The 25,684-nt window shown below is 42.4% G+C and overlaps 1 protein-coding gene across 1 annotated transcript; it reads left to right on the top strand.

The window, feature by feature from the left end:
* LOC117449708 (ankyrin repeat domain-containing protein SOWAHA) lies at nt 1-25,684 on the top strand. The gene is made up of 12 exons (XM_071203668.1): nt 1-289; nt 4,452-4,513; nt 5,125-5,346; nt 6,808-6,912; nt 12,180-12,236; nt 13,243-13,344; nt 19,918-20,004; nt 20,817-21,013; nt 21,117-21,136; nt 21,358-21,537; nt 22,362-22,457; nt 23,785-25,684. Exons 1-12 carry the CDS (start codon nt 157-159, stop codon nt 23,955-23,957), a joined length of 1,434 nt encoding a protein of 477 aa, XP_071059769.1. The 5' UTR covers nt 1-156; the 3' UTR covers nt 23,958-25,684.

The following is a 25,684-nucleotide window of genomic DNA, read 5'->3' as shown; positions in this document are numbered from 1 at the left end:
GGCAGCGGTCAGCTCGTTTGGGTGGAGTGAACTTTAGATATGTACTACAACAAATTAGCCAACAGGACTCAGCATTATGGATTGAAAAACCCCCAAGTCTAAAGAGAAAGCACTCCATTTAAAACAGAAACTCACCCGCTACAGAGATAAGTAAAGATGAGTGGAGTGAGTGAAGAGTCGCTGCTGGATTATTTCTACTCCACCGGAGACATCTCAGGCAGGGTGAAAAATGCAGATATTCTGAAGACATTTAAGCCCTTTATTGGCCACAGTGACGTGCAGCTGCGTGGTAAGTAGCGAGTTGTTGTCTCATGGATTCAGAAAGATTAAATAATTACCGTAAAAAGAGGGAAACGTGGTGCTGCAGCAGCGCGGTGTCAGTGTTATCGGTACTGTGAGATGACACACACTTTAATTCATTGATGAGCGATGTATTTAAACGCAGCATCCATTAGTCTGCTTAAACGTGTTGGTTTTATGTATTTTCATTGTTCCTCTGTTGTAAAGCACACATCTGGTTTGCATTAAAAGCCCCTCTAACAGCTTCAGCAGGATTGTGTCATTTCCTCCCTCGGGCTGAGCTGCCTGAACACAAAACCATCCAGAGGAGGAAAGTAACTTGTACATTTACTCAAGTACTGTTCAATACTGAGAGACTGGTACTTTACCAGAGTATTTCAATGTGTTGCCACTTTGTACTTCTCTCCCACTTCAATTCAGAGGTAAATACTTGTACTCCACTGATGTATTTAATACCTTTAGTTACTTTGCAGATTTTGATAAATTATTTGAAATATAATCAAGTGTTAAATCAGACTTTAGTTCCACCTGGAGTAAATCCACAAGCTACCCTGCAGTATACAAAGCCATTAAAACTAGCTGCACCTTCACCAGCTTTGAGAACACTTTAATGATCAGTCATTATAAAACATATCATATATTATTCTGAAATGGACCAATCTGCACCATGACTACTTTTACTTTTGGTACTTTGAGTATATTTTGATACTACTACTTTTTTACTTGCAGGACTTCTTGTAACAGAGTATTCCTACACTCTGATACTTCTACTTTTACTTAAAGGGGACCTATCATGCAAAATGCACTTTTGTACGTCTTTTATACATGAATATGTGTCCCCGGTGTGTCAGGGAACGCACCAAGTGTCAGGAAACACAACCCTCTCTCTTTTCCTCCATACCCAAATCTCTAAAAACGGGGCTGCAACGGAGCTGATTATTATTTTAATTGTTCTGACGTCAGAAAAGGGGTGCTCCGCCTATATGAGCAACTCTCCACCTATTAGGGGAATGAGAGACCGCTCGAAAGCGCTGGAGACGCTGTAGTACATATGCCAGGCCTGTAAGTGGCGCTGTAGTCTGCCACACAAGCAGAATCAGCCCTTGCAAAAACAGGGCTGGAAAAGAGCAAATAGAGCGAAGTGAGGCATGATCTGTTTGGTATTTTGAAAAAAAGACTTTACAGACATGTTTTATATAGGTATGGCCCTACAATACATGTTTCAAATATAGCATGATAGGTCCACTTTAAGTACACAATCTGAGTACTTCTCCCACCTCTGTCTCCATCACACACTGTCTGACACCATGCAGTGTATGTGAAGGCCCAGCTGTTGTCACTCAGCTAAATGATTAATAATGATAAATTCACGTTTCTCCACAATTGTAGAGATGATCTCAGTTATATTTGCTGAGCGGCTCTCTGCTGCTCTCCACCACCACTTTGCTCTCTCTCTCTGCTGCTCTCCACCACCACTTTGCTCTGCTCTCTCTCTCTGCTGCTCTCCACCACCACTTTGCTCTCTCTCTCTGCTGCTCTCCACCACCACTTTGCTCTGCTCTCTCTCTCTGCTGCTCTCCACCACCACTTTGTGTGGGTCTACACATGCTTATGCAACTGTTATGAATCACTGCTTTGGCCTAAAGCAACATTTCCTTTTTTTTGGTTTCTTACACAACGAATTGTGTGTACACAGCCAGCTAATGCAGTTGAATAGCCCTGAAGAACATCAGGTCCATCCCACCATCTATTAAAAGAAGACATAACAGAAGGTGCCTGGTACGAATGGAAAGTGGAATTAAAAAGCAATACAACGCAGTATCGCTCAGCTAATACACTAGAGAGAGTTTGTGTTACTGACTCACATAGTCTTTGTTGTCATTGTTTTTTAGCTGTGTGTCTATGTGTAAGAGTTCACTTGTGTCACTTGTGGTGGTAAGCAAAAGCCGCAAAGGATAGTCGATTCATCAATTAATGGATGGACAGAAAATCTATTGGCAGCTATTGTGATAATTGATTAAATGATTCAGACATTTTTAAAGCAAGAAAGCTGTAACTTTGATGGATACATGTTCTCAAGTGTGAGCATTTGATGATTTTCTTCTTATCACATTATGATACCGTTTTGGTTTTGGGTGAAAACAAAACCAGACTTTTTAAGTGGATGAACATTCTTTTACTGTTTTCTTACGTTGTATGCACTGTACAATCTCAATAAATCAATCAATAGAACAACCATCAGATTAATCTATAATACAAGTAGCTGGCCAACTCACTCTATATTTAAACATGTCACAGATAATGATTTTATCACAAAACAAAACATAAACACACTGTAGTAGCTAACGTGTGCTAATGTTAGCCACCACAAGCTATTGGTCACACCAGACCAAGTAAGTAGGGCCGCTGCTCGATCATGGCAAAAATCATAATCTCGATTATTTTGGTCAATAATTGATATCACGATTATTAAAAACGATTATCGTACTTTGAAAACATCCATTTATTGAAAAAAAAATGTTTGAACAATATGTATTTAACAGTTGATTACCCCGAACTTTAAGTATAATTCAACTGAAGAACCAAAAAAAAAAAAAAGATAATCGTTTTATTTCGATTACGTTGTTTTCATAATCGTTGCAAGCTAAAACCGTAATTGCGATTAAAATACGATTAATTGAGCAGCCCTACAAGTAAGGCTGCATGAGAAATATTGCTTTTTCACCGCTTATACATTTTGCATTTTATTTGTGGTAGATCTTGTCAATTATTCCTTCAAATGTGACATAGTCCTGTGAGATGGACATGCCTGATTGCAGTGCTGTTCTATCAGCTTGCATACGTGTTAGCTAGTGGTATGAACCCTGAAGAGAAAGCACACACAACCTATTACTGACTGCTGTTTAATGGCACAATATATTTAGCCAGACAAATAACATCATGTCCTGAATCATTATCCATGTAGCTGTACCTTTACCTTTGGCACATACAGACGGTTTTCCAACCTCCCTAAATGATTATCCAAAGTGACCTTGTGTTGCTGCAGCAGCATGCTCTGTCCAGATGCCGTGTTAGCACTGCAGACAGTTGTTGACAGAGGTTTAGAGAGCGGCCATCTGACGGCTCGGTCCAATTACAAAAGTGCTTCCCAGACATTTGAAGTCTGTCGTAGCATGTGGTTGCAGATTTACACGTGGTAATTGTGATGATAGTGTTTTAATCATAATTAAGTCCACATGCATGGGTGGATGTAGAGCTCTAATGGGGTTGCTTTTTCATCAGATCGGAAAACTGGGGCAGTGTAGCTGCACAGGAGGGGGTGGAGGGGGGGGTTCTGTGCTTGTGTGTGGAGACCTTTGGCTAATAAACAACTAGCGTGTTTCTCACTTTGGTTAGCTAGGAATTCTGTTGTTGAGACAAATGTAAGTGGTCGCTTCCTTTGGACTTCCTGTTGTTGAGGCGAGTCAACTGTCTCACTACAAATGTTCTTTCCGTCCACATCAGGAAAAGGAAACCCTTCAATTGTCCCCGAGCCGCATGCCCATGTTCACCTCTGCATGAATGGCATACCTTCGCCTGGAGACATTCCTTGTGTTGCCGACCCGGCTGCTTCACACACTGTGCACACATCTGCTCACTGCTGCAGACAAAGGGAGGTCCGTTATCTGTGGGGATCTGTCAGCGGTAGTGGGTTCCCACAGGAGAGACTCCCTGTATGTTTAAGGGACTCAGGTTCTAGCCTTTAGGGATGCACTGGGATCTGTTTGGACCTCTGCGAGGGACATGTTTGTTCTCCTTGCAGTGCGGCAAACATCTCTCTGCAATGCGAGCTGCTTTTGGCTCGGTCAGCTGGATGTTTATGGACCTCCTTCCTCTCAGAAACACAACTCAGCAACTCATCCTGCAGACAGTAGCTCCCCGCACACACAGACCGATCGTAAACAGACGCCATTACAATCGAGCTGCATCTGGAAATACTCTGTGTGTAAATCAAACTTCATTCGAGCTCTTTTTATTGCAGTCTATTTCTGTTTCCCAAATAAAACAACAAGAGCTGAGTCTGTGCAATATGTCGCCCCTTATTTGACATTGTCTGTTGTGGGAAAGCTATATTTGTATGTAGTTTTAACCTTAGACATGTTTCCCTGCAGCTAAATACAGAGAGGAATTCAAGCTCATCATCGACCGAATCGCTGCGGTGAAGTCGGAGAATGTGAGTGAACTATTTCAATACTACTAACTTTGGTGGAAAGAGCCCTGCTCCCGTGTATTCTGTATTACTATGTCAACACCGTGGCATGAACATGTTTGCTGCTGTTACGAGGTTCCTGTTAAACCGTCATGACTTAACGACGAGTTCTCCACTCTTTGTTTTTAAAAAGAAACTCTTCGTACCCACTGGTTTGCCCAGAGGAAGTGCAGCTGCAGTTTTCAGTTTCCTTGAAACTATTTTGCTGACGTATTAACTAAATCAATGAAACGTTTATTCCATTGAACCCTAAAACTGGTCTTGCCACAATTTATGTGCAGCTAAAACACCCTGACGTGGATGTGGTCCGTCAAGCTGTGCAGATGTGAAGTACGGCAGTTTCTTTATGACGTTTATCACCTCCTTAGAACTTCTTTAAAATACGTCTTATTCTTTCCTGTCATCGACGAATAAACATAATATATGCTTATGTGGATATTGCTGAAGTTTAACTAACACCTAAACAACTAAACGTGATGGAATAAGCCAGTTAAACCAACATGAATGTTTCTTCACTGTGAACTTTTAGTCTCTTTTCAAATACACATTGTCCTAATTGCCTCCGTTTGTCTCAGGGTGAGAAGTATCTTGTCCTAAAGAAGAAGTACAGGCAGATGCTGCAGGATCGAGACGCCAGACTTCACGGGACGGACGGAGACGCTCAGAGAGGTTCGAGTCCGGCCCGTGCTCCGGCTGCTGCTCAGTGGGACGCCTCGGACCCCTCCACTTCTTCTCATCAACAGAAGGACCCGCGGGACGAGCCCATGCTGTGTGGAGAGCAGGACGAGGCGGCAGAGGTGACTTTAAAACCAGCTTCTATTCTTCTATATCTCTAAACACACGAGACCAGTGGTTCCTAAACTTTTTCAGTCGGGCCCCCCTTGGGGAATTGGAAATATTTTCGGGACCCCCCAACCCGGTTCCCATCTGTATTGGTAGGATTTATTGTATATTGTTGTAAAAACATTACATTTTCTCTACTAATAATAATAAGATACAAAGATCCAACTATAATTTTATATTTTATGATGGATTGCACATGAACAAAAGTGCTTGTAATCGATACTGTGAATTAATTTGGCCTGATTAAAACGAGCAGGCCTTCTTCCCAGAGTAGTAGATTTTTAAATTCAAATTTCTTTAAGGGAAATATATGAATGAACTACTATTACTTGCAGATCTTCTCAAAGCGGGGCTGTTGTTTTGAGACTGCCTCTCAGTTCATTCTCAATGTTCAGCTTTGATCTGTATTTGGTTTTGATGGCAGCAAGAAAAGCCTCTCTCACAAGCAGGATGTTGCAAAAGGCAGCATTATGCCCACAGCTCTCTGACCAATGAGATATTTTCGAGCAGTGTTTGTTTACAATTGAATAATATTAATAATAATAATAATAATACATTTGATTTATATAGCACACTTTAAAAACAACGTCATCTCAAGGTGCTTCACAAAGCTAAAAGGAGAAAATAATAAAATGAAAAAAATCTTCCCGCGCCCCCCCTGCAGTACCTTCGCGACCCACCAGGGACGCCCCACAGTTTGAAAACCACTGCACTAGAAGATAAGGGACGGCTTCATCCCACCGGCCATAAGACTGTTAAACACCTGCACTTATGAAAGAACAACCATAAGATTCATCTGTTTGCAACTCATATCAATATATATATATATATATATATATATATATATATATATATATGTCATAACTGTAGCTATGAACACATGACAATAAAAGCCTTGAACCGTGAGTCACAAACACCAATTGGGGCTCAAATACTAATAGCTAAATCTGCTATCAGCGCAGCACACTTCTTGTGAAAGACGCATTTATTGCTAAACAAGGCCATCGTTGTTAGTGTCCTCTGCCTTTCCTCTCCACTGCCTTGTGTCTGGTTCACAGAGGAACACTGGTACGTATCTAAGTTAGCCATGAAAGCACGGGACAGTCAGAGAGCTCATGTCTTTACATGAAGGGCAGAGCTGTTGAAGCACTTGTGAGACACAGCCCTAGAAAGGGCGGTTGAATGCACCACAATCCTCTGGTAGTACTTCTACATATTGTTCCTGCTGTAAACTTGAGCATTTAATCAAAGATGTATTTTGTGCAGCTGTTTTAATGTCCTGACACATGATTTGCTCAAACAGGCATTACAACATGTATCCACGCCCAGATGGTGCCGGCAAAGCTCAATGTCCTCAGATCACACGTTTGGATCTGAGCGATATACAGCACGTAAAGTCTGTTCTTGTGTTGCAGACAGGAACAGCCTCCACGCAGCACGCTGTTCTGCAACTTCCTGTTATCCAAATCCAGGAACCCTCCAACGAGGACGATGAGCTGGACAAAGATTCGGGGTCAAAGGTGACGATTTGGCAATGCTGGAATTGAGCTTATCCTTGCTTACATTACCGATGACTGTACGAGTGGATGTTGCATTTGGTTTGAGTCCGAAGCTATGAAATACTTTAGCAGCTGGGAAAAGGCAGAGATGACGCTGAGCTGTCGAGGTGAGTCAAATAGTTCATCCACGAAAGGTTAAAGGTCACCATTTTGCGCTCACATCTACAATTAAATAGCCACCAAAGCTATCATTGTGAATGACAGATTTAAAGACAACAATAGGAGTTGTTTTAGTTGCCTTATCCACACAGAACTTGTAACAACACATTGCATGCATGCTGCGTTCAAGACGTCTTATTTAGAATCATTTTTGCAACGTTTTTATGCCAAACTTTAAACTATTAAAACACTGACAGGAAGCTCAGTTGATTTAAAATCACAAATAAATAAGATTTAGTAAAAGATAAATATCCCTAATTATACACACATATGATTACAAATAACTGTGTGGCTGGTCTTAAGTATATTTAATGTCACAATAACCAGTGAACTTTGAGCTATGAACCTCCCTGAACAACAGCTGCTGGACGAGCCCCCATGTGTTACGGCCCGGCTCATAGGCTGCAACAAAGATGGGAGACCAGACGAGTTAAGGGTAACAAAAGCATATTTACAATCCCACAAAAATCAAAGGTCTTCAAAGAAACCTAATAAATGTGGAAGTCAGTGTCCAACAGAAGAGTGAGAGCGCCCGGCGGCCCAGGCGTGGCTCATCAGGTTGATCACCTGAAACACAAACCAGAGCCAGGCAGCAGAACGCAAAGGTAGAGACCCCTAGTGGAGTGGAGGGGGTCGTAGCGGTGTGGAAACTAGTTAACAAGCCAAGAGAATAGTCAGAAATAAGGATAAAAGTAATACATATATGGTTTAAATCATCTTCTGCCACTCTACGTCATAACGATACAGTACGAACAGAGAATTGACCGAACCAGGTTAAAAGAAGGGGAAAGATTGACCTAAAGATACTCCATTATCTAATCTGATGTGTTAAATAAAAACTGTAAGAACTTTTAGTTTGATATAATAGTGTTGAGTAACATCCACTTCCAATTCCATTCAAAAGAACATATTGAGGAGTTGTTTTTGGAGTAGTTGAGTGATCTGACCGGGACGTGGGGGTGCGTCAATAAACTGACCTACTTTTCTAATCATCATATTTCACAACTAGCTACAGTTTCATCCAGGGCGGATCTGAAAGGCTGTGAAATAGTTTATAGACATGTCAGGACTGTCGGACTTTACATTCATATCAAAAGGAACATTTTCACAACATGTGGTAAGATATCATTTTAGGGGACAAAGCAAATAACACACTGTCTTAGTGTCTGGTCGTTCTCAGTGAAACATAGACCAGCTGTTGAAGTCACCTGATGCAATATATTATAATACTCTTTATATTTCAAAACATAGGCCTCAAATCTTGTGGTGGAAATAACTTTATGCAGCTTTGTTTGAACTGTTTATGAAGACACAGTGGCGTCAATCTCAAATACACAGTGGGCCAAAATTAAAAAATGGGTGCTAGTCGAGGGCCGGACTGGTTCAATGTTTATTGCAGAACGTATTGAAATGAACTTATTGCACATATTAAACCTGGAACTAACAAAGCTTAAACTATTGCCTATAGAAACAACATTAAATAATCAGTTGCATTCATTTCTTATGGCTCTATCTGCAGAGTCATTTCCTATGATTACATTTCTCCACAGGCCAACAACAGCTTCAAAAAACTATTCCCCTCAAAGAGAAAACCAAACATGCCCTGTTGCCATGAGAGACAAAGTGCAGAAGGAAACATGTAAAGTCAGTGTGCTGCTCTGATGCTAGTCCAGATACTTGGCATCTCATCTCGGGTGCAAGGTCATCAATGTTTGGGGTCAGGCTCTGAGCGGAGGAGACCCTCAGGATGGAGTGAAGGTGCAATATACCGGCGGGCCAGATCGAATAGTAATTAGAAATTATCCTGCGGGCCGAAATTAAATCCACCACGGGCCTGATTTGGCCCCCGGGCCTCGAGTTTGACACATGTGCACTAAACCATTAACACTGTTTTAATCTATTATTTTGATTTAAACCTTTTGGTGTCGAAAGAGATGAACTAGCACTACAACTGTAAGCTAAGTGGACTTAATTTAATATTCCATTCCTTACACACTTAAAGTAGATAACATCCTGCTTTATATTGTGTTAACTGAAAGTTGACCCTTCAATAGCGTCGTGTTTGTCAGATGTGTATACCTTGTTTATCTTCACGGTCAACTTGCATATTTCCTACTTTCTAAATAGTGTTTTATTTCCATTTTGAGATGTTTCGATTTTAGCATTGTTTATTTCTACACTTTTAATTTGTGTGCAATGCCTTGTTTTTTATGCTGCTGCAACGCAAACATTTCCCAATGTGGGATCAATAAAGTACATCTTATCTCATCTTCGTGGTTAGCACCTAATGCAATTAAACATTATCATAAATAAATTCATTTAAATTCCGAAAGATATCATTAAAATGTGTTTTATTAAATAAGCTCAGAGGAAGAGCACCACCTGGACTGACATTAAAAACAGAACATTTCACTGAGGACTTCACTCGTGCTTCCCTCTTCAGCCACCAGGGGGAGCTAAGTAAACCCCCAGATGTGCACCCTGCAGCATGTTGAGCTGAGAGGGAGGAAGACCCATTGCGGGAGAATCAGCATCTAAATGAATGTCTCTGTTATGTTAACCAGCAACATGTTGGAACTCATTAGAAAGATAATAATCATTTGTGTCCATGAAAGACATTGAGATGCATCCCGGAGGAAGGTATGTGGCGCTCCTTGATGACAGACGGAATATGTTGGAGTGTGTTAATGCAGCAGCAGTATTCAGATTAGGTGCGTCTGCTTAAGGTATTAGTCACACCATTGAAGTTTATATTTGGGACACCCAGTGTGCAGAGTTGCTTCATATTACACAAGCTACCGCGCGGGTTTTATAAACTATTCTTAATCACACCTGAGGCTTTAAAAGAGAAGGGGATTTATGATATCAGGCTCCAAAATACAGGAGGACTCTGGAGTGACGCCGTGTGCAAAAGGGGGCACCAGCGTTGACTGTCTTAGGAAACTGTCCTATTTTAGTGTAACTTCTGTCTTTTTCACGAATGCCATGGTTTGGTGACCTGTCAGATCGTAAAGGGGTCCAGCAGACTGATTGGTGAGCCACCGCTAAACCTGGAGACCCTGTAGCTCAGGCAGTGACGGCGGTTATCCAGCTCCATATTAGACGACGATGACTCCCAGCCTCTGCACTCAGAGTTCAAGCTTCTTCCTTCGGGCCGGAGGTTACTTTTACCCAAAGAGTACGAAGCGGTATAACAGTTTTATCCCAGCAGCTATTGCACACATTAACACATCATAGGAGCGTCACACAGATGCCTAATTTTATTGATTTAATTATGAATTTTGAATGTCCACGTTTGTACTAGTGGTTTCCTTCTTAAAACGTTTTTGAAATATTTTGAGATTTTGGTTGAGCAGGGTATACTTGTACTTTTTACTAGTCCTTTTATTAGAGGTGTGTCTGTTGTTTGTGTTCTTAGTGTCAGGATGGATCCCTTGTCTTTTTCTCTGCAAACAAAATCTACCTACGGGTACAAATAAATAACCTGAACCTGGGACAGATACCCTCAAGAAATAGAATGGAGAAAATGATAGTGTAAATATATCGGTAATTTAAGTACAAATAAATTGCAGTACTTGCATGCAAAATACATTTTAGAGTACGTTTTTAAATAGTTTTCCATTATATCATTTTTACTGCAGAAAGAAAGAGTCTCTTGGAGTAAAACATGTGTCATGCTCATATACAACTTTCCCTTATCAGAAATGTGTTGGTGTCTTTAGGAGAAACGATAGCGTGACGATGCAAGATTGACATCAATATAAGAATAGCTTAGCATTGTTAGTGTGCTGATGTTAGCATTCAGCTCAGTCCAGCCTCACTAAGTTGCGAGAGATGCAGCAGACTCTTGTTTAAATATCCAACATTATAACTGTATATATCTTACTGTGTTTAGAAACACAAGAAGAATCCTCCGTGTGAAATGTCAATCTCCAGAATATTTACACATGTTACTTGTTAGACGCTTTTATCCAAAGGGACTTACATACTCAATACTGTGGACGATCCCCACAGGAGCAATTTGGGGTGAAGTGTCTCACAACGACATGCTGACTGCAGTGGGGTTTGAACCTGTGCTCCCTCCCAACGCACAAGCCACTGCACCACACACCTCCATCTGATGCCCCCTTTACATTAAAAACTTTCTTCAAATTACTTTAGGCTATAAAACATACATACAGTTTCACTTCACTTCTCCTCGGGCTCCACAATGTCAACTGCAAGACAAACTAAAATGGCTGTTCCAATCAGTTCAACATGAATCGATACGTTGGTTTTATTTATCTTGCATTTGTTGGTTTCTCGGTTTAAAATCAATATTAATAGAACATATAGGCGCCACCTTGAACGATGGAGAATTGGGTAATTTACAGTGTTTTCTGCCAATTCAAACCAGAGGAATAATCTAAAAAATAATGAATGACGAATCAACAATGAAAATAATAGTTGCAGCGCTAAAATATCATTAATGAAAAAAATCAAAGAGCTTTTCCAGTGTTTTGTTTCTGTCTCTCTCAACCCCAACATTTTTTCTTGTGCCCGAGTGGAGTCGGCTGGATAAATACAATCGTCCACTTTCCATGTTCAGCCCGCTGACGTGCGGCCGTTTGAGCTGGAGACTTGAAAGGCCCGAGTGTTTTAACATCGTGTCTCCGTAAGATCTGAGAAGAATTTCACGTCAAGTAGAAGGAAAGGAAACCCCCTCTCATAAATCAGCCAGTGACACTTTCATACACCGCTACACTCCACTCCACTTCTCTTCCACTTGGCCCCTTGATACTTACATGGTGATGCGGCCTGGCTGTTGGTGTGTTGTTTTTTGGGTTAATTGTTAATTGGATTGTTATTCATTACCCCTGATGTGTGAAAGCGGCACCTTTGTCTCGCTGCCTCGTTACCCCTCGATCTGTCTGACACCCTTTGGTCGCGTCCCGTCAGCTGAGGAACATCACAGCAGTCTGGGAGTGGATGGAGAGTGTGTGTATCTGTGTGCTATGACGATGCTGTGTGCATGTTACAGTTGACTTCCCGTCACCCCTGAGCAACAGTCCTGTGTCTCTGTGTTTCAGTCGGAGTCAGAGCAGGACGAGGAGAGTACGGGCAGTATGGGGTCGGCTGCTGTCGCTGTGAGTCCTTTTGCTTCCTCTTTTAAGGGTTTCCTAATGGGTCAGAGAAGTTAAAGGAAAAAGCTTTAAAGATGATCATTGAAGTTCAGTCCTGGTCACCAACAACTCCCGGGTGTCCCGACTCCTTCCTTTCTAACCAGAGGTGTGGATTTGACTCAAACTCCAGTCAAAAGTCGGATAATCGTAAACAATTTGAATGAAAAAAGGCTTGTAATAATATATTTAATTTATATAGCGCTTCTCATCTGTCATCTTTGTAACTTGACTTGGAATATAATATGAATGACTTACCTTGGAGTTGAGTCCACATCTCCTCAAATCCACGTTGCTTAGACCAATCCAATCATCATCCTAACCTAACAAGCTGCAGAAAGAACCGATAAGAACTAACGTTAAGTTACTGACTGCTTGTTAAAAAAAATATGCCAAAGATACATTTGTTTGTTTGTTTGTTTGTTGATGTGAAAAACCGGACGTATATGACTTGTTTGGGACTTCAAACTCAAAGTATACGACTTGAGACTTGTCTCTCTTGACTTGGGTTTTGAGTGCTAAGACTTGAGAGTGACAAAGACTGTCAAAACAATGACGTGGTCCCAGCTCTGCTCTAAACCAACAGCAGAAGTAAGAGTGTGAACTGCTGGACTCTGTGCAGTGCATCATGGGAGTTTCCCTCTCTGTGTCAGTTGGCTGGGACTCACTCATTTGTAGGAAATGGATTATAGGCTTCAGCACGATCTATAGAGCACACAACAGGATGGATGTGTGTGTGTGTGTGTGTGTGTGTGTGTGTGTGTGTGTGTGTGTGTGTGTGTGTGTGTGTGTGTGTGTGTGTGTGTGTGTGTGTGTGTGTGTGTGTGTGTGTGTGTGTGTGTGTGTGTGTGTGTGTGTGTGTGTGTGTGTGTGTGTGTGTGTGTGTGTGTGTGTGTGTGTGTGTGTGTGTGTGTGTGTGTGTGTGTGTGTGTGTGTGTGTGTGTGACCTCACGCTCCTCTCTCTCTATGTCAGCTGGACCCCATAGAGAAGGAGTGGATCTACTCGGCTGCAGGTGCTCGAGTCCCTGACCTCTCTCAGCTGCTCAGACAAGACCCCTCGCTGGCAAACAAGAAGGTAACGCCGCGCTGGATTGGATCTTACGGTCAGCTGTCAAAAATAATCCACATCCATCCCACAAAGTCTGCCAGGGCAGGACACGGGAGCAGTCAAATGATCAGCACGTTCTAAACAAACACCAAGACGTAGCCATCGTATTTGAGATAGTAAACAATTAACAAAGAAATGGTCCCGTGTCCCTCGAGGGAGCGCTGTGGCCCACATGGTGAGGTTCAGAGACATGAGGCTAATTCTCCGTGACCACGCTAGCTTGCCATATTGTTTTGTAAGAAGGTAGACAGTGGAAAACGCATCAGACTGTCATCGCCAACATGTGGAGAACTGTGCTGCAAAGACAAACACGTGTTGAACCGTTTTAATCGACCTGGTGCTCCATCTTCTCTGTTCGACAACCATTTTGAATAGTTAGTTGTAATCAAGGGAATTTCCCCCTTTTCACACAGCGGGATATATCCATTAAAATACTTACAACAATGTAAAACCACATCTACAGCCTGCCCATGATTACAGTCCTGACCATCGTCACAAACATAATCCATGGCTCAACCTTTACCTATTATCCCTCCAATACTTACTGGAGACCTTTTTACCGACATGTCAGGTGTGTTCACTTTAAATTGAACCTCCGAATAAACCGTTTTAGATATCCAGCTGACGCTTTTTCTATATTCTCCAAGTTAAGGCCATATTCTACAGAAGAACCAAAAGATCATTTGACTTCTACGTCTGCCTCAACCATTGATTGTACTTTCAAATACGTCAAGAAGCATCGTGGTTTCATCCCAGTGCTGAACGCTGATTTGTCGAAAGCGACTTAAGTACAGCTTAATCCATCGTGTAGGAAAGTGTTGGGTGTCTCTAAAGTCAGGACCACCTTCTATTGGCAGGAAACACGGTTAGGGATTGCCGTCCCAACTTCTCGACAGACGGAGAAAGCTAGACAGTGAATAAGATAAGCAAGGTAAGCTGGAGGGAAAAAAACGTTAAGCTTATCATTTTGCGTCGGGACACCGAGTCAAACAACGTCAAACCCTCACCGGGTCGTTGCTACTGTGTTGGAGGAGCTTTCAGTCTCCTTTCATCCTTTCATCACGTCCATTCAAACCGCAGCGTCATGCAACAGCACATGGAGAACAACGCGCCGCTGAGTCGTGTGTGGAAATTACATTTGTCCACAGTCGTTTTTTTTTTTTTTTTTAAAGTTTGCCATTGCTCTAATTTGCCTAATCTTTATGTAAACAGGCTTTTAAAGGGATGCTCTGCAGATTTCCAATCAGCCTGTGTCCCATAGTGTCTTGTGGTGATGTCACCGTGTTAACAGATCCCAACCATCTCTTTGTTGGAACAAAACTGGTCATAACAGTAACCAAAACCATGCACGTCAGATCCGAGTTGTAATAAACCGTTATTTTTTCTTCAATATTACCCAAATTACAACGGAAACAAACGAATAAAAGATACTATTTATAAAAAAAAAAAACTCAAGGTGTTGCATGTGGTTGGATAAATGGTGTCACTAACGTTTGTTTTTGTTGTCTTTTTTTGGGTTGTCGAACCAGGACTTCACCTCCGTGAGTACTCAATATGGCTAAAGGCTGTATGTAGCATGTAGCATGTTGCGGTTTAGATGTTATGATATATATGGAGTTCGCTTTGTGTTACATTACTTTTCTCTGACTTAAAGCTTCTTATTTTCTCCCTTTGACTCGCTCTGGCTCCCGACTCCGTTACCATGACCATCCTTCTCAGGGGGTAAGTTTCAATAGTGTGCAATAACGCCAAACACCTACGGTAACCAGCTGGAAAACTAATTTAACTTGCATTAAATCTGATTATCCCTGCGTCGCCTAACTCTCCATCTGCGCTTGTGTAGTCCAGAATGCGACAGTCGCTGTGTTTTTCTTGTATAACTTTCACAAGCTCATTCTGCCGGGACCTTTCCCCTTCATAGTGCTTTGAGAACCCTGTGTTAAAACATCCAGATCATGCATTTCAAAGGTCCACTATCAAAAGGATTATGAAAGATAGCTTTTTAGCTCCTGTGCCCCCCTGACAACCCAAATCCTTTTATTTGTCTCCCTGTGCGCTTAAGAGATTTGAGCTCATGTTTGTTGTCCCTCCCCTTGTGTCACAGTTCTCACACTGTCCTGCGGCCGAGGCAGACCACCTTCTAAGAGCGGCCCTAAGCCTCTGCCATCCCCACCCGGACAAGATAGCATGGCCGCCATTGAAGTGTAGGCAGATTAAGGAGAGTCTTAATGCCCCACAAAGACTTCACCCACTTAAAGATAATCTGAAAGTAATAGAGCAGGCTGGGATTAATTGTAGAACAATGCTGGTTGTGTCCCTGTGAAGGTGCTAAGTCCCCCTCAGGCGTCTTTGATGTTCCCTTTAGCCCTCAGCCTTTCCCTGTTCTGCAGAGGTAGATCCAGAGATAGCGTACCTACACTCATGAGAACCAAGGCTTAAAAACCTGGAGTTTTTACTTTTGTATCTGCATGTCCTCAGTGTGGCAGCGTGGATGGCTGCCGTGTCGGTTTTATTTCAGTGTTCTTAAATGTGCTTTATTGTTTAATGTCTTCTATATTATGTTGCGTTGTTGGAGGAGCCTGGGACTTCCGATGTGCACTGCCAGAAAACCCTGTAGCTACTGTTAAGAAGTTAAGCGTACCAAACAGCAGCCTCTAAAAATCACATGTTTGACCAGGACTGAAGGGATTACTCTTCATCCCGGGAGGACTTAAGTGTTTCCTGTTCTGACCAAATGTTTGCTGGGATCAGGTGGTTCAAACAGCCGTTTAGAAAGGTTGCTTCAAAGTGAACACGGTACAGAACCATAATCACAATACTGCCCTTTTCACCTAAAGAACATCGCTCTCCTTCACCGCCCCTGAAACTCTCATCCATGCCTTCATTGCATCCAGACGTAGTTACTGCAGCAGCATTCTTTATGGTTCACCTGCAAGCATCCTCCAAAAGCGACAATACGTCCTTAACTCTGTCTGCACGCTCACTTCCACCCGACCTGACCACATCCCCCCTAGCCAATCAAACACCTGACAGACTTCAAGATACAGAGTGGCGAAGTCCCTCCCTTTCCGGTGGAAGTCCATGGGACCATATTTCGGAAAAAGTATGTATTGAAGTCAATGGAGAGAGAAAGATGATCTTTTGATCCCGTTTGAATTGTGCCACGAATTACACATATGATGTTTGTCAATTTAAAACATAATTTTGCAAGTCAAAAAAATAAAATGTGTGGTAAAACTGTGAAGTAACACTTTTTTTGTGTGAAACCGCTCAATGAACTACAATCTCCCATCTCGCACCACACAACAAGATGGCCGTCACGTTGGCACATCTCACATCTTTCTTTCAGAATGAGGAGAAAAATATTACACGAGGTGAAAATCACTCCAAGTCAGGGCATGTTGAGAGCTGCACACACACACAAGGGGAGTTAGTCGGTTCCGTAAGAGCCAGCATGCGGGACCGGGATTCTGGGATTTGTAGTCTTTCTAGTTGTGTATTTTTCATAGTCTTATATTTCAACAGTTTTACGACAAACTGTGACTTTTTTGACACGGAAATTATTTTTTAAGATTGACAAACATCATATGTGTAATTCATGGCACAATTCAAACGGGATCGAAAGATAATCTTTCTCTCTCCATTGACTTCAATACATACTTTTTCCGAAATAAGGTCCCATGGAGGTCCACCGGAAGGGGAGGGACTTCGCCTCTCTATTACTCACCAGCTACAAAGCCTTCAACAAGTCCATCACATTCAAAGTGCCAACAAAGTTTCCATCAATCAATCAAAGTTCATTTATACAGCCCAATATCACACATTTGACATTTGTCTCAGGGGGCTTTAGAGTGTGTACAGAATAGGACACGCTCTGTCCTTAGACCCTCACATCGGACAAGGAAAAGCCTCCAAAGGAACCCCTCAGTAAATGGGAAGAAATGGAAGAAACCCGAACAGACGTGGAGTAGATGTCGTGTCTAAATCAAAAAGATAATACATTAACAACATAGACACTCTCACAAGCCTCTAGCCCACCCCCCTTTTTGACTTAGCTCAGGACTGCTTGATTTGTTCTTGTATTAAAGAGTCTTCAAGCTGTGGGAAAAGCGCTCAATAAATATGATGTATTATTATTAGAACACCCACATCTCACCTAAGTTAAAAACCTCTTACTCCAATTCAATTCAAAGGAGCTTTACTGGCATGACCGTATCAACAAGTTACTACAACAACAACAAAACACTATCTCTCTCTAACTCTTTCTCTCTATTTCCTTTTCTCCTCGTGACGTGGACCCCGTTTCCCGCTGGGACCGACTTCCTCTGCCACACAGTTTGTAAGTCCATCATTCTCCCATCACTCCTCTCTGCCTTCCTCCGCGTCAAGTGTCACAGGTCATTGTTGAAGTGAGCGTCTCTCTGGCCACCACTTCCCTCGGCGGGGACTGGTGGGACGTCCTGAGTGATTGGACAGGTGGAGGCACCCCCGCGGGCAGGAAGAGGAACGAGCAGCGCAGGAAGGGAAGACGCTGCATCCTGTCCGTCCTCGTCCATCACCCCCGCCCACCGGGAGACCCGCCGAGCCGCCTGTCAAACGGCCCTTAGGGCAATCTGTCTTAACGTGTGACAGGGGACAGACAAAAGAGATGGAGATACTCCAGCCAGACGGCATCCATCACAATCTGTCTCTCAGACGCCTGACACGCAGAGCTGGAGCTACCCATCGCTCCCTTCAGGGGACACAAGCAGACATGTTCCTCTGGCCAGCTGTTGCACGGGCTTGTTGTGCAACGATTAGCACAATTAGCGTCGTAGCCTCGAAACACAAAAGGACCTGTGTGCTGTGTTGTGCCTGAGCATCGGTGCATTCGAGTCACAGAGCCTAACATCTGCTTCTGTGCTAAATAAACGGACGCTGATGTCGTTTAACAACACTTACAGCTGGGGCGAGGGCACTTGCAGACTTCGGGTTGAAAAAAGTATTCCTTCTGTCCCCAAAGAAACCCCCAACATGCTTCTGGTTAATACTAAAGCAAAGACATTGGGTCATTTCAAAGTGCTTTTTAGTTTGAATATTAGGGGAACGTTGCATTATCGTTCTACACCAGGGGTGTCAAACTCAATTTCATCACGGGCCACATTAGCATTATTGTTGCACTCAAAGGGCCGGTTGTAACTATATAAATATACATATATATAAATATATAATATAAAATAATGTATTGTATTATATTATTGCCTCTGAATTGGATTATTATCAGATAGGGTAATAACTAACTACGTTTGAAAGCAGAAGTCCAGGGCAAATAAGTCTCTTCAGTGGGCATGTCTCAAAACGAGATGCATTGTGGGACATGTAGTTTATGGGCAACATACTTACATGTAGTAAAGTGGCATGTAACAGTATAATAAACGTATTATATTCTTTGAAAGCTCTTGCGGGCCACTTTAAATGAAGTCGCGGGCCGGATTTGGCCCCCGGGCCTTGAGTTTGACACCCCTGTTCTACACATCTGGTTTGAAGAGCCTTTGAGGATTTTGGACACACTTGTAGAAGTTTGTTCAATGACTTCCTGCGTGTTTCAAAGATCGCCAGTGCAGATGTTCTGAGTGAATTAGATGTAATGCTAACACAGGCTAAAGCTAAGGCGATCCATACATTCTGAGTCTCCAAATCAAACTATGCTAGCTATGCTATAAAAGCCTGGACTTAGTCTGTGGGACTTTAAGACCCAGACAGAAAGATTTTTCGTAAGGATAAATTCAGAAAATGTAACGGTTAAAAAGACGTGTTTGAATTTGTCCTTATATATAATTTATTTAATTGTATACATTTGATGCATAATAACATTTAGGTGGAATCTTAACAAAATGTGTTTTTCATCTCCTCAACTCGTCAAAAAAAGTGGTTATACGGTTTGCACCCAGTCAGTGTGTACCTAAACGGTTGCCGTGTGATTCCCAGTGTTAAGGGTCAGACTCGGAAACACTGGAGGCAGTAACTGAAACATCTGCAGCGACGCTGGGCTCTCACCTGCTGATGGCCCATAATTACACAGCTTAGAGGCTGCGGAGATCACCGCTCCACTCCAACAGGTGGATGTGGTTTGCGTGTGTTTCCAGCGTGTGTTCCTACATACATCTGTCTATTATTTCCACACACATCTTAGCGTGCGGGTGTATCTCTGAGTGTTGGGGCCCGTGTTTCCTGACGTGTGCTGACAGTAGTGCTGATGTCTGGGTGGGTCTCCGCTCCGCAGGTCACACTAACATCATCAATCTTCCCCCCGCTGACAGGCCCCCCCCCCGACCGTGGGCACAGGGCTGTGTTGTTTTGTAATTAGGCTCTGTTAGATGGCAGGAAACCATCTCTCTATCCCTCCTTCTCCCCATCCCTCCCTCTGCACTCACACGGCCAATAGGAGGCGGCGCTGCTTAGACAACTTGTAATGATCAGCAATTACCACGCCTGACAATACTGCAGAATATTGTTGGAGAAGTGTTTTTTAAATGACCCCTTTCTTCTGTCTGCACGCAGACGGCTCTGCACTGGGCCGCCAAGCATGGCAACCGGGACATGGCGGCTCTGGTGGTGAACGCAGGCGCTGACGTCAACACCAAATCAGTGAGTCTAATTTGAGATTTATTTTAAAGGGGCACTCCTGAAATGTAGTATTATTGGACATTGAAGGCTACATTTAAATTTAAATTGCAATGACTGGAGTACCCTTACTGCCGTTTAATACATTAGGGTTTTTTAGGCAGACATGAAACGGTCATAATTCAAGCAAAGATATCAAGACATTTAGTCACACCGGTCAAGCTCCGAAAAACCTATATCCTACATTTCCCACAATGCAACTTGATATTTTTCAAATAGAGCCATTCAGTCACATACCTGCCTCTGTTCCACTGGCTTCTGCAATCTCTCATTAAGCATTTATTTCATCAACTACAACGTGTGAGCGTGCAGAAAACTACAAATCCCATGAAGATTGACCAGATATTTATTATATTTATTTCACAGATACCGGTAATTTTTAACAATTTACTTTTGAAGTCATTGTTTTGCTTTCAGTCATCGCATATAGCCAATACACTCGTCTCTTATTGACGTGTAACAGACATTCATCGAGGGCTTATGGGAAATAGAGTTCATTAAATGCTGCAAAAAACTGAAATAGTGAGGTTTTACTACATATTTCAAGGCTCTTTGACGAGAACGTTTTATCATTTGTATAATTAAAATATAATTTTTTGGATTTGCTTCCTTTTATGCACGTACGTATATATCTCTCATTTCAGAACTTTAGCCCTCTGTGTGGTGTGATAAGTTAGCTGAACTCAAATCCGTGGAGAGCGCCTTTAAGGTCAGATGTTGTCACTGATTCATTCCTTCTGTCTTCTGTCCTCTGTCTTCTGTCTTCTGTCCTGCAGCATGTGAGTATCCGGTGCATCAGGAGGTGGTGGGTACAGGGAGGTGTTTGGTTTGAAGAGAAAACAACAGCATCATGGCCGCTGGTCTGTCCTCCTCCTCCTCCTCCTCCTCCTCCTCCTCCTCCTCCTCCTCCTCCTCCTCCTCCTCCTCCTCCTCCTCCTCCTCCTCCTCCTCCTCCTCCTCCTCCTCCTCCTCCGTGATGTAATGCTAAAAGCTCCAGCTGTGTAAATGTATGGCAGCCATGTTGTGGGGAGTACTGCGTTAATAAATCAAGTCATGTCATGTTAAGTGTTTCCCAGAGCAGTGCGTCTGCGTGCCGGCATGCACAATTACCAAGCAATTATGTTTGTATCATTATCTTGTGTTTCCATAACCTTTGCTTAATTTGTATATTTTGTTCCACGCTGTTTTCATTGGCTGCCTTTCGGGCCTGGGAACCTCCAGGGGGTAGGTACTCAACCCTTCCAGCACTTTGCCACAGTCACGACCCTGAACTCACAAATACAAATGTCATGTTGACCCCCCCTTCCATGTGAAAAGGACAATGTTTGTTTGCATCATTTCATCACCTTAAAGAAAAGAGAGCAACTCCACAATACACATTTTGCAAGCTTTTCCATTGTCTTACTCTCGTTGTTGTTCTGCAGGGATACACACCGTTACACATTGCAGCGTTGCACGGCCATCGGCACATCCTGGACCTTCTCATCGTGACCTACGGTGAGACATTTTATTTTGACACAGCCATTAATAGCGATGTTGCACAAGCTTCAAATTGAGATTAATTAAATAATTTGAATTACGATATTCCTATATATTACTGCCAGTGTTAACCCGGACAAAGACAACAGATCACATCGCTCCAGGGCTGAGATCGCTGCATTGGCTTCCAGTAACTGAGAGAATTGATTTTAAGATTTTAATGCACACATATAAAGCACTAAACGGGCTAGGACCCAAATATATCAAGGACCTCCTTCAGCGGTACGAACCCAGCAGACCCCTGAGGTCTTCAGGCCGGCTCACTGTTCCATTTGTGAGATCAAAGCGTGGGCAAGCAGCTTTCTGCATGCTCCTGATGCATGGAACAAACTCCCAGAACATCTGAGAATGGCTAGCACTTTAGAAACATTTAAATCAGGTCTAAAAACATTTCTTTTTAACATGGCTTTTTAATTTTCTAATTTCTGAACTGTTAAACATGGTTTTCTTTCTTTTAATTAATTATTTTGTGTGTTTTGTATTTCTTCTCAATGGATTGTGTTTGATCCTGTAAAGCACTTTGAATTACATTACTGTATGAATTGTGCTTGCCTATATGAACAATCCGTATGTCGCATATTTGAAATGAACATGATAAAACAATTTAAGCATCTTTATTCAACCCTAGTCTAAAGTAAACTCCCTGATGCAGCAGAAGTACAGTTCCTCAGCGTGAGTCCCTGTGGGTCACGGGTTGTTTCTTAAAGCTCAGAGAGTCAGTAAACTAGCCTCCCTGATTCGCCTTGGTTAACAGACATCTTTTTCTCTTTCGCTCTGATCAGGGGCCAAAGAAAACCTAAGGGACTACAGCGGCCATCTCGCCGGCCATTATCTGAACATCAGAGAACCCGAGGGTCCGGAGGAAGAGTGCGAGCTGCGTGAGTCATTTTGCTACTACAATCACATGATCCAAAATAGCTTTTAATATTACTAACGGTGAACCGCTGCATTTATCAATTTCTTTTAATATGTTGTTGTATTTCTGTTTGGCCTTCCCGACAGCAGTGCTTCTCAAACTTTTGTCAGTAATGTACCCCGTACCCCCTTTGAAACATTTTCTCAGCCAAGTACCCCCTCACCGACCCCGGACATTTTTGACAGAAAAAGCCTATATAAATAATTACAATATAGTGAGTACAGTGTTTGATTTATTAACTCCTTAATGCATGAATTACAACAAACTAAGGATATTTTCATCTTTATGCCTGAAAAAAAAGATTTTTCAAGGACTTTTTCAATTGAATATTAATATATGTTTAAAAAACCAATGAACAAAATGATATATTAATAAAAACTATAAATACAATACACAAATGTGACATGTTTATATGAGGACCCCCTTGGTGGTTCTAGGAATATTTTATTTAAAATTGTGTTTTCTATTTAACTTGTACTAAGATTATTTTTGTAATCATGCATGGTATTTTTTTAATTAACCTTTTTATTTATTTTACCTCACGTACCCCCTGCAGTACCCCAACGTACCCCTAGGGGTCTGCGTACCCCCATTTGAGAATCACTCACTGCCCTAGAGCAGTGCTTCTCAAAGTGTGGTCCGCGGACCACTGGTGGCCCGTGAGCGCCCCCTAGTGGTTCGTGAGTATATTGGTAACATTTCACATTTGAAATAAATAAATACATTTAAGTTTTCCGCACTCTCGCGGGAATATCTCCGCAATGGAGCGAGCTTAAGTTTCACTTTCGATTGCATGATATAGCCCAGGGCAACACCTTCGTCACACATGTTGCCACTTGTTTGAACCATTTCCAGGCGATTTGTAATCTGTTCTAGAAAAACCATGTGTTTTTTTATATTTGTGGAGTTAGGTGGTCCGCGAGTGTTTTTGTATTGGTTAAGTCCTTGGTATGAAAATGTTTGAGAATCACTGCCCTAGAGCATCTTGTCATTTGGTTTGAAGAGACATTTTTGGGTATCCGAATATAAAACAATTGACTTTTCATAAACCGAAAACACACTGTTTAAGCGTTCACTTCTAAGGGCCTTGAATAACTTGATCGGGTTGAAAGGATTGAGACCATAAACTTGTTAGGATCATCTTTACTGTGGTAATAAATCAAGTTTCATTTTCTCTATAAAACTCACTGCTGTCTCTAAAAGAGGACGCCTGTTGAAGCTCCAACCTTTCAGACCTGGAGCTTGCCACGTCTCCCTAACCTTTGAAATGATCTTTCTTGTGATCTCAGAGTTTCAAGTCACTCAGGCCAGGGAGCGAAACAGGAACAGGAAGTTGGCGTCGTTGTTTCACTCCAAGAAGAGGTGGGGCTCAGCGGAGGAGCTGGCTCCGATCGAGGAGGAGCGGACGGCGTCTCACCAGCTCAACCTGCCTGCCTTCAGACCCCGGAAGTTCTCACGCTGAGAGGACGATACACCAGGGACGCTTTCTGCTCGCTCGCAACCACCTGATGCCTGCAGGCATATATCAGATATCGCAAACTGATTTTCCCGTTGTTTAATTCTACATATTCCACAAAGTCTGGAGATTACTGATGCCAAAACATCCCCCTTTTAAGTGCCATTCAAAGTCCGGGGCAGCAGTTAAAGATCCAAGTCGTAGCAACAGATCAGATCCATTTTGATGGCTCAGAATACACAGTTGTTCACAAGAATGTTCTTATTCCACAGTTACACACATATTGTAAACCTACTTGTATATACTCATGTGAATATGTGTCTTTTGTTGTGTACACGACAAACAGTTCATAACGTTACAGACGCGGTCGCTCCCACAGAAGCTTATCCTTGAAGAGGAGATGTAACCGTAACCCAGGGGATGCTTTACTTATATGTGTACCTTAAAAGTATTTCTTGAAGCCTTTACATTTGAAGGACTGTTGCTTAATGCCTTAACATTTCAAAAGAGCTCAGGCCATGTTCATCGCTTTAGCTCGTCGTTGACCTCTGATTGTGTTGCAACTCTTGACAAGTTGAGCAAAAGACACCGTTTCTCAATGTGGAGTAGAGCTGCTGCAGAGCCACTCTGTCAAGTATACGACGTCATCGAGTGGCGCCGAAGGACTGTTTAAAGGCCCGGCATTGGGCGCCACTCGATGACATCGTATACTTGACAGAGTGGCTCTGCAGACGGCATACTCCACATTGAGAAACGGCCTCTGACTCACTTTCACTCTGAGGAATTAAAGGGAAAGGTGTCCTATATTCAAATAAACCTTTTAATCGGAGCACACCGGTGGTTTGTCTCGTTGCTATGGTCTCGACGCTATGCTGAACATCCAGAACTATCTACAAGGTGATCTTACACAGCAGCATGGTATTCAAATCAACTGGCTGAAACACTCGAAGCCATTTCTATTTATTGAACTACTTTTTCCTACAATTAATTTGCAAGGAAAGGTTCTGATAAAATATGAATCTTTTGTAAGGTCAGATCCTCCCTTCCTCTCTAAAGGAAAGTCAACACCAACAGTAAGACAAATAAATAGTCCTCCCTAATCAGTTAAGCACACTCCCTCATGTCAATACAACATCTGTACTGGAGCCAGATGCTTCTTGGAAGGAAGCACGAGTCTCAAAGGTTACAGTTGGCTTTGCAGAATGTTTGGCACTAGTGTTTAAATGAGTAGCAGTTAGTGGGCTTAAACATACAGTGAGACCTCCCAGATGACCAAGAGGAGGACACGTTCATCGCCATGGCTACCACAGACTGCAGTTGTGATTTGTTGTCGGCTGCCTTCGGTGTGAAGCCGTGTGGTTGCCGTGAAGCAGGAAGCATGTCGCTGCTTGCCGTTTGTCGTCGTCGTTCGAGAGCTTTTCTGCTGATAAGAGTGTTTTGCCCGTTGCCGTTTGAGCAGATAATCTGATAAACTCTTTTGTCAGAGAGGTGATTGTCACAGGACTGTTCTTTATTGATGCCCCCCCCCCCACTCCCCTCCCCCTGCATTTAAAGTGCTGCATTAACTGTGTGTTCTGAATTATTCTGCATTCATTTCCACACGTTTTCATCGGTTGTAAAAAACAGCTATGTGTTTATAATTGGGTTCCATCATTGTATCTAAACTGCTTTCATTACATCTTTTGCACAATATTTATATGATGAAGTTATTTTGAAATAAACTGTATTTTATA

Source organism: Pseudochaenichthys georgianus, chromosome 7 (assembly GCF_902827115.2).
Source record: "Pseudochaenichthys georgianus chromosome 7, fPseGeo1.2, whole genome shotgun sequence".
In the NCBI taxonomy this organism is placed as follows: domain Eukaryota; kingdom Metazoa; phylum Chordata; class Actinopteri; order Perciformes; family Channichthyidae; genus Pseudochaenichthys; species Pseudochaenichthys georgianus.
The sequence above is the reverse complement of the archived record's forward strand: the minus strand, read 5'-3'. Positions and strand labels throughout refer to the sequence as shown.

What these genes read in the sequence shown, in the direction of transcription:
- LOC117449708 (XM_071203668.1), top strand. Translation starts at nt 157, where the DNA reads ATGAGTGGAGTGAGTGAAGAGTCGCTGCTGGATTATTTCTACTCCACC. An exon ending in CCTCCTCCTCCTCCTCCTCC is followed by an intron (nt 21,014 to 21,116) that starts GTGATGTAATGC and finishes AGTGTTTCCCAG; the next exon opens with AGCAGTGCGTCTGCGTGCCG. An exon ending in GGAGGAAGAGTGCGAGCTGC is followed by an intron (nt 22,458 to 23,784) that starts GTGAGTCATTTT and finishes TTGTGATCTCAG; the next exon opens with AGTTTCAAGTCACTCAGGCC.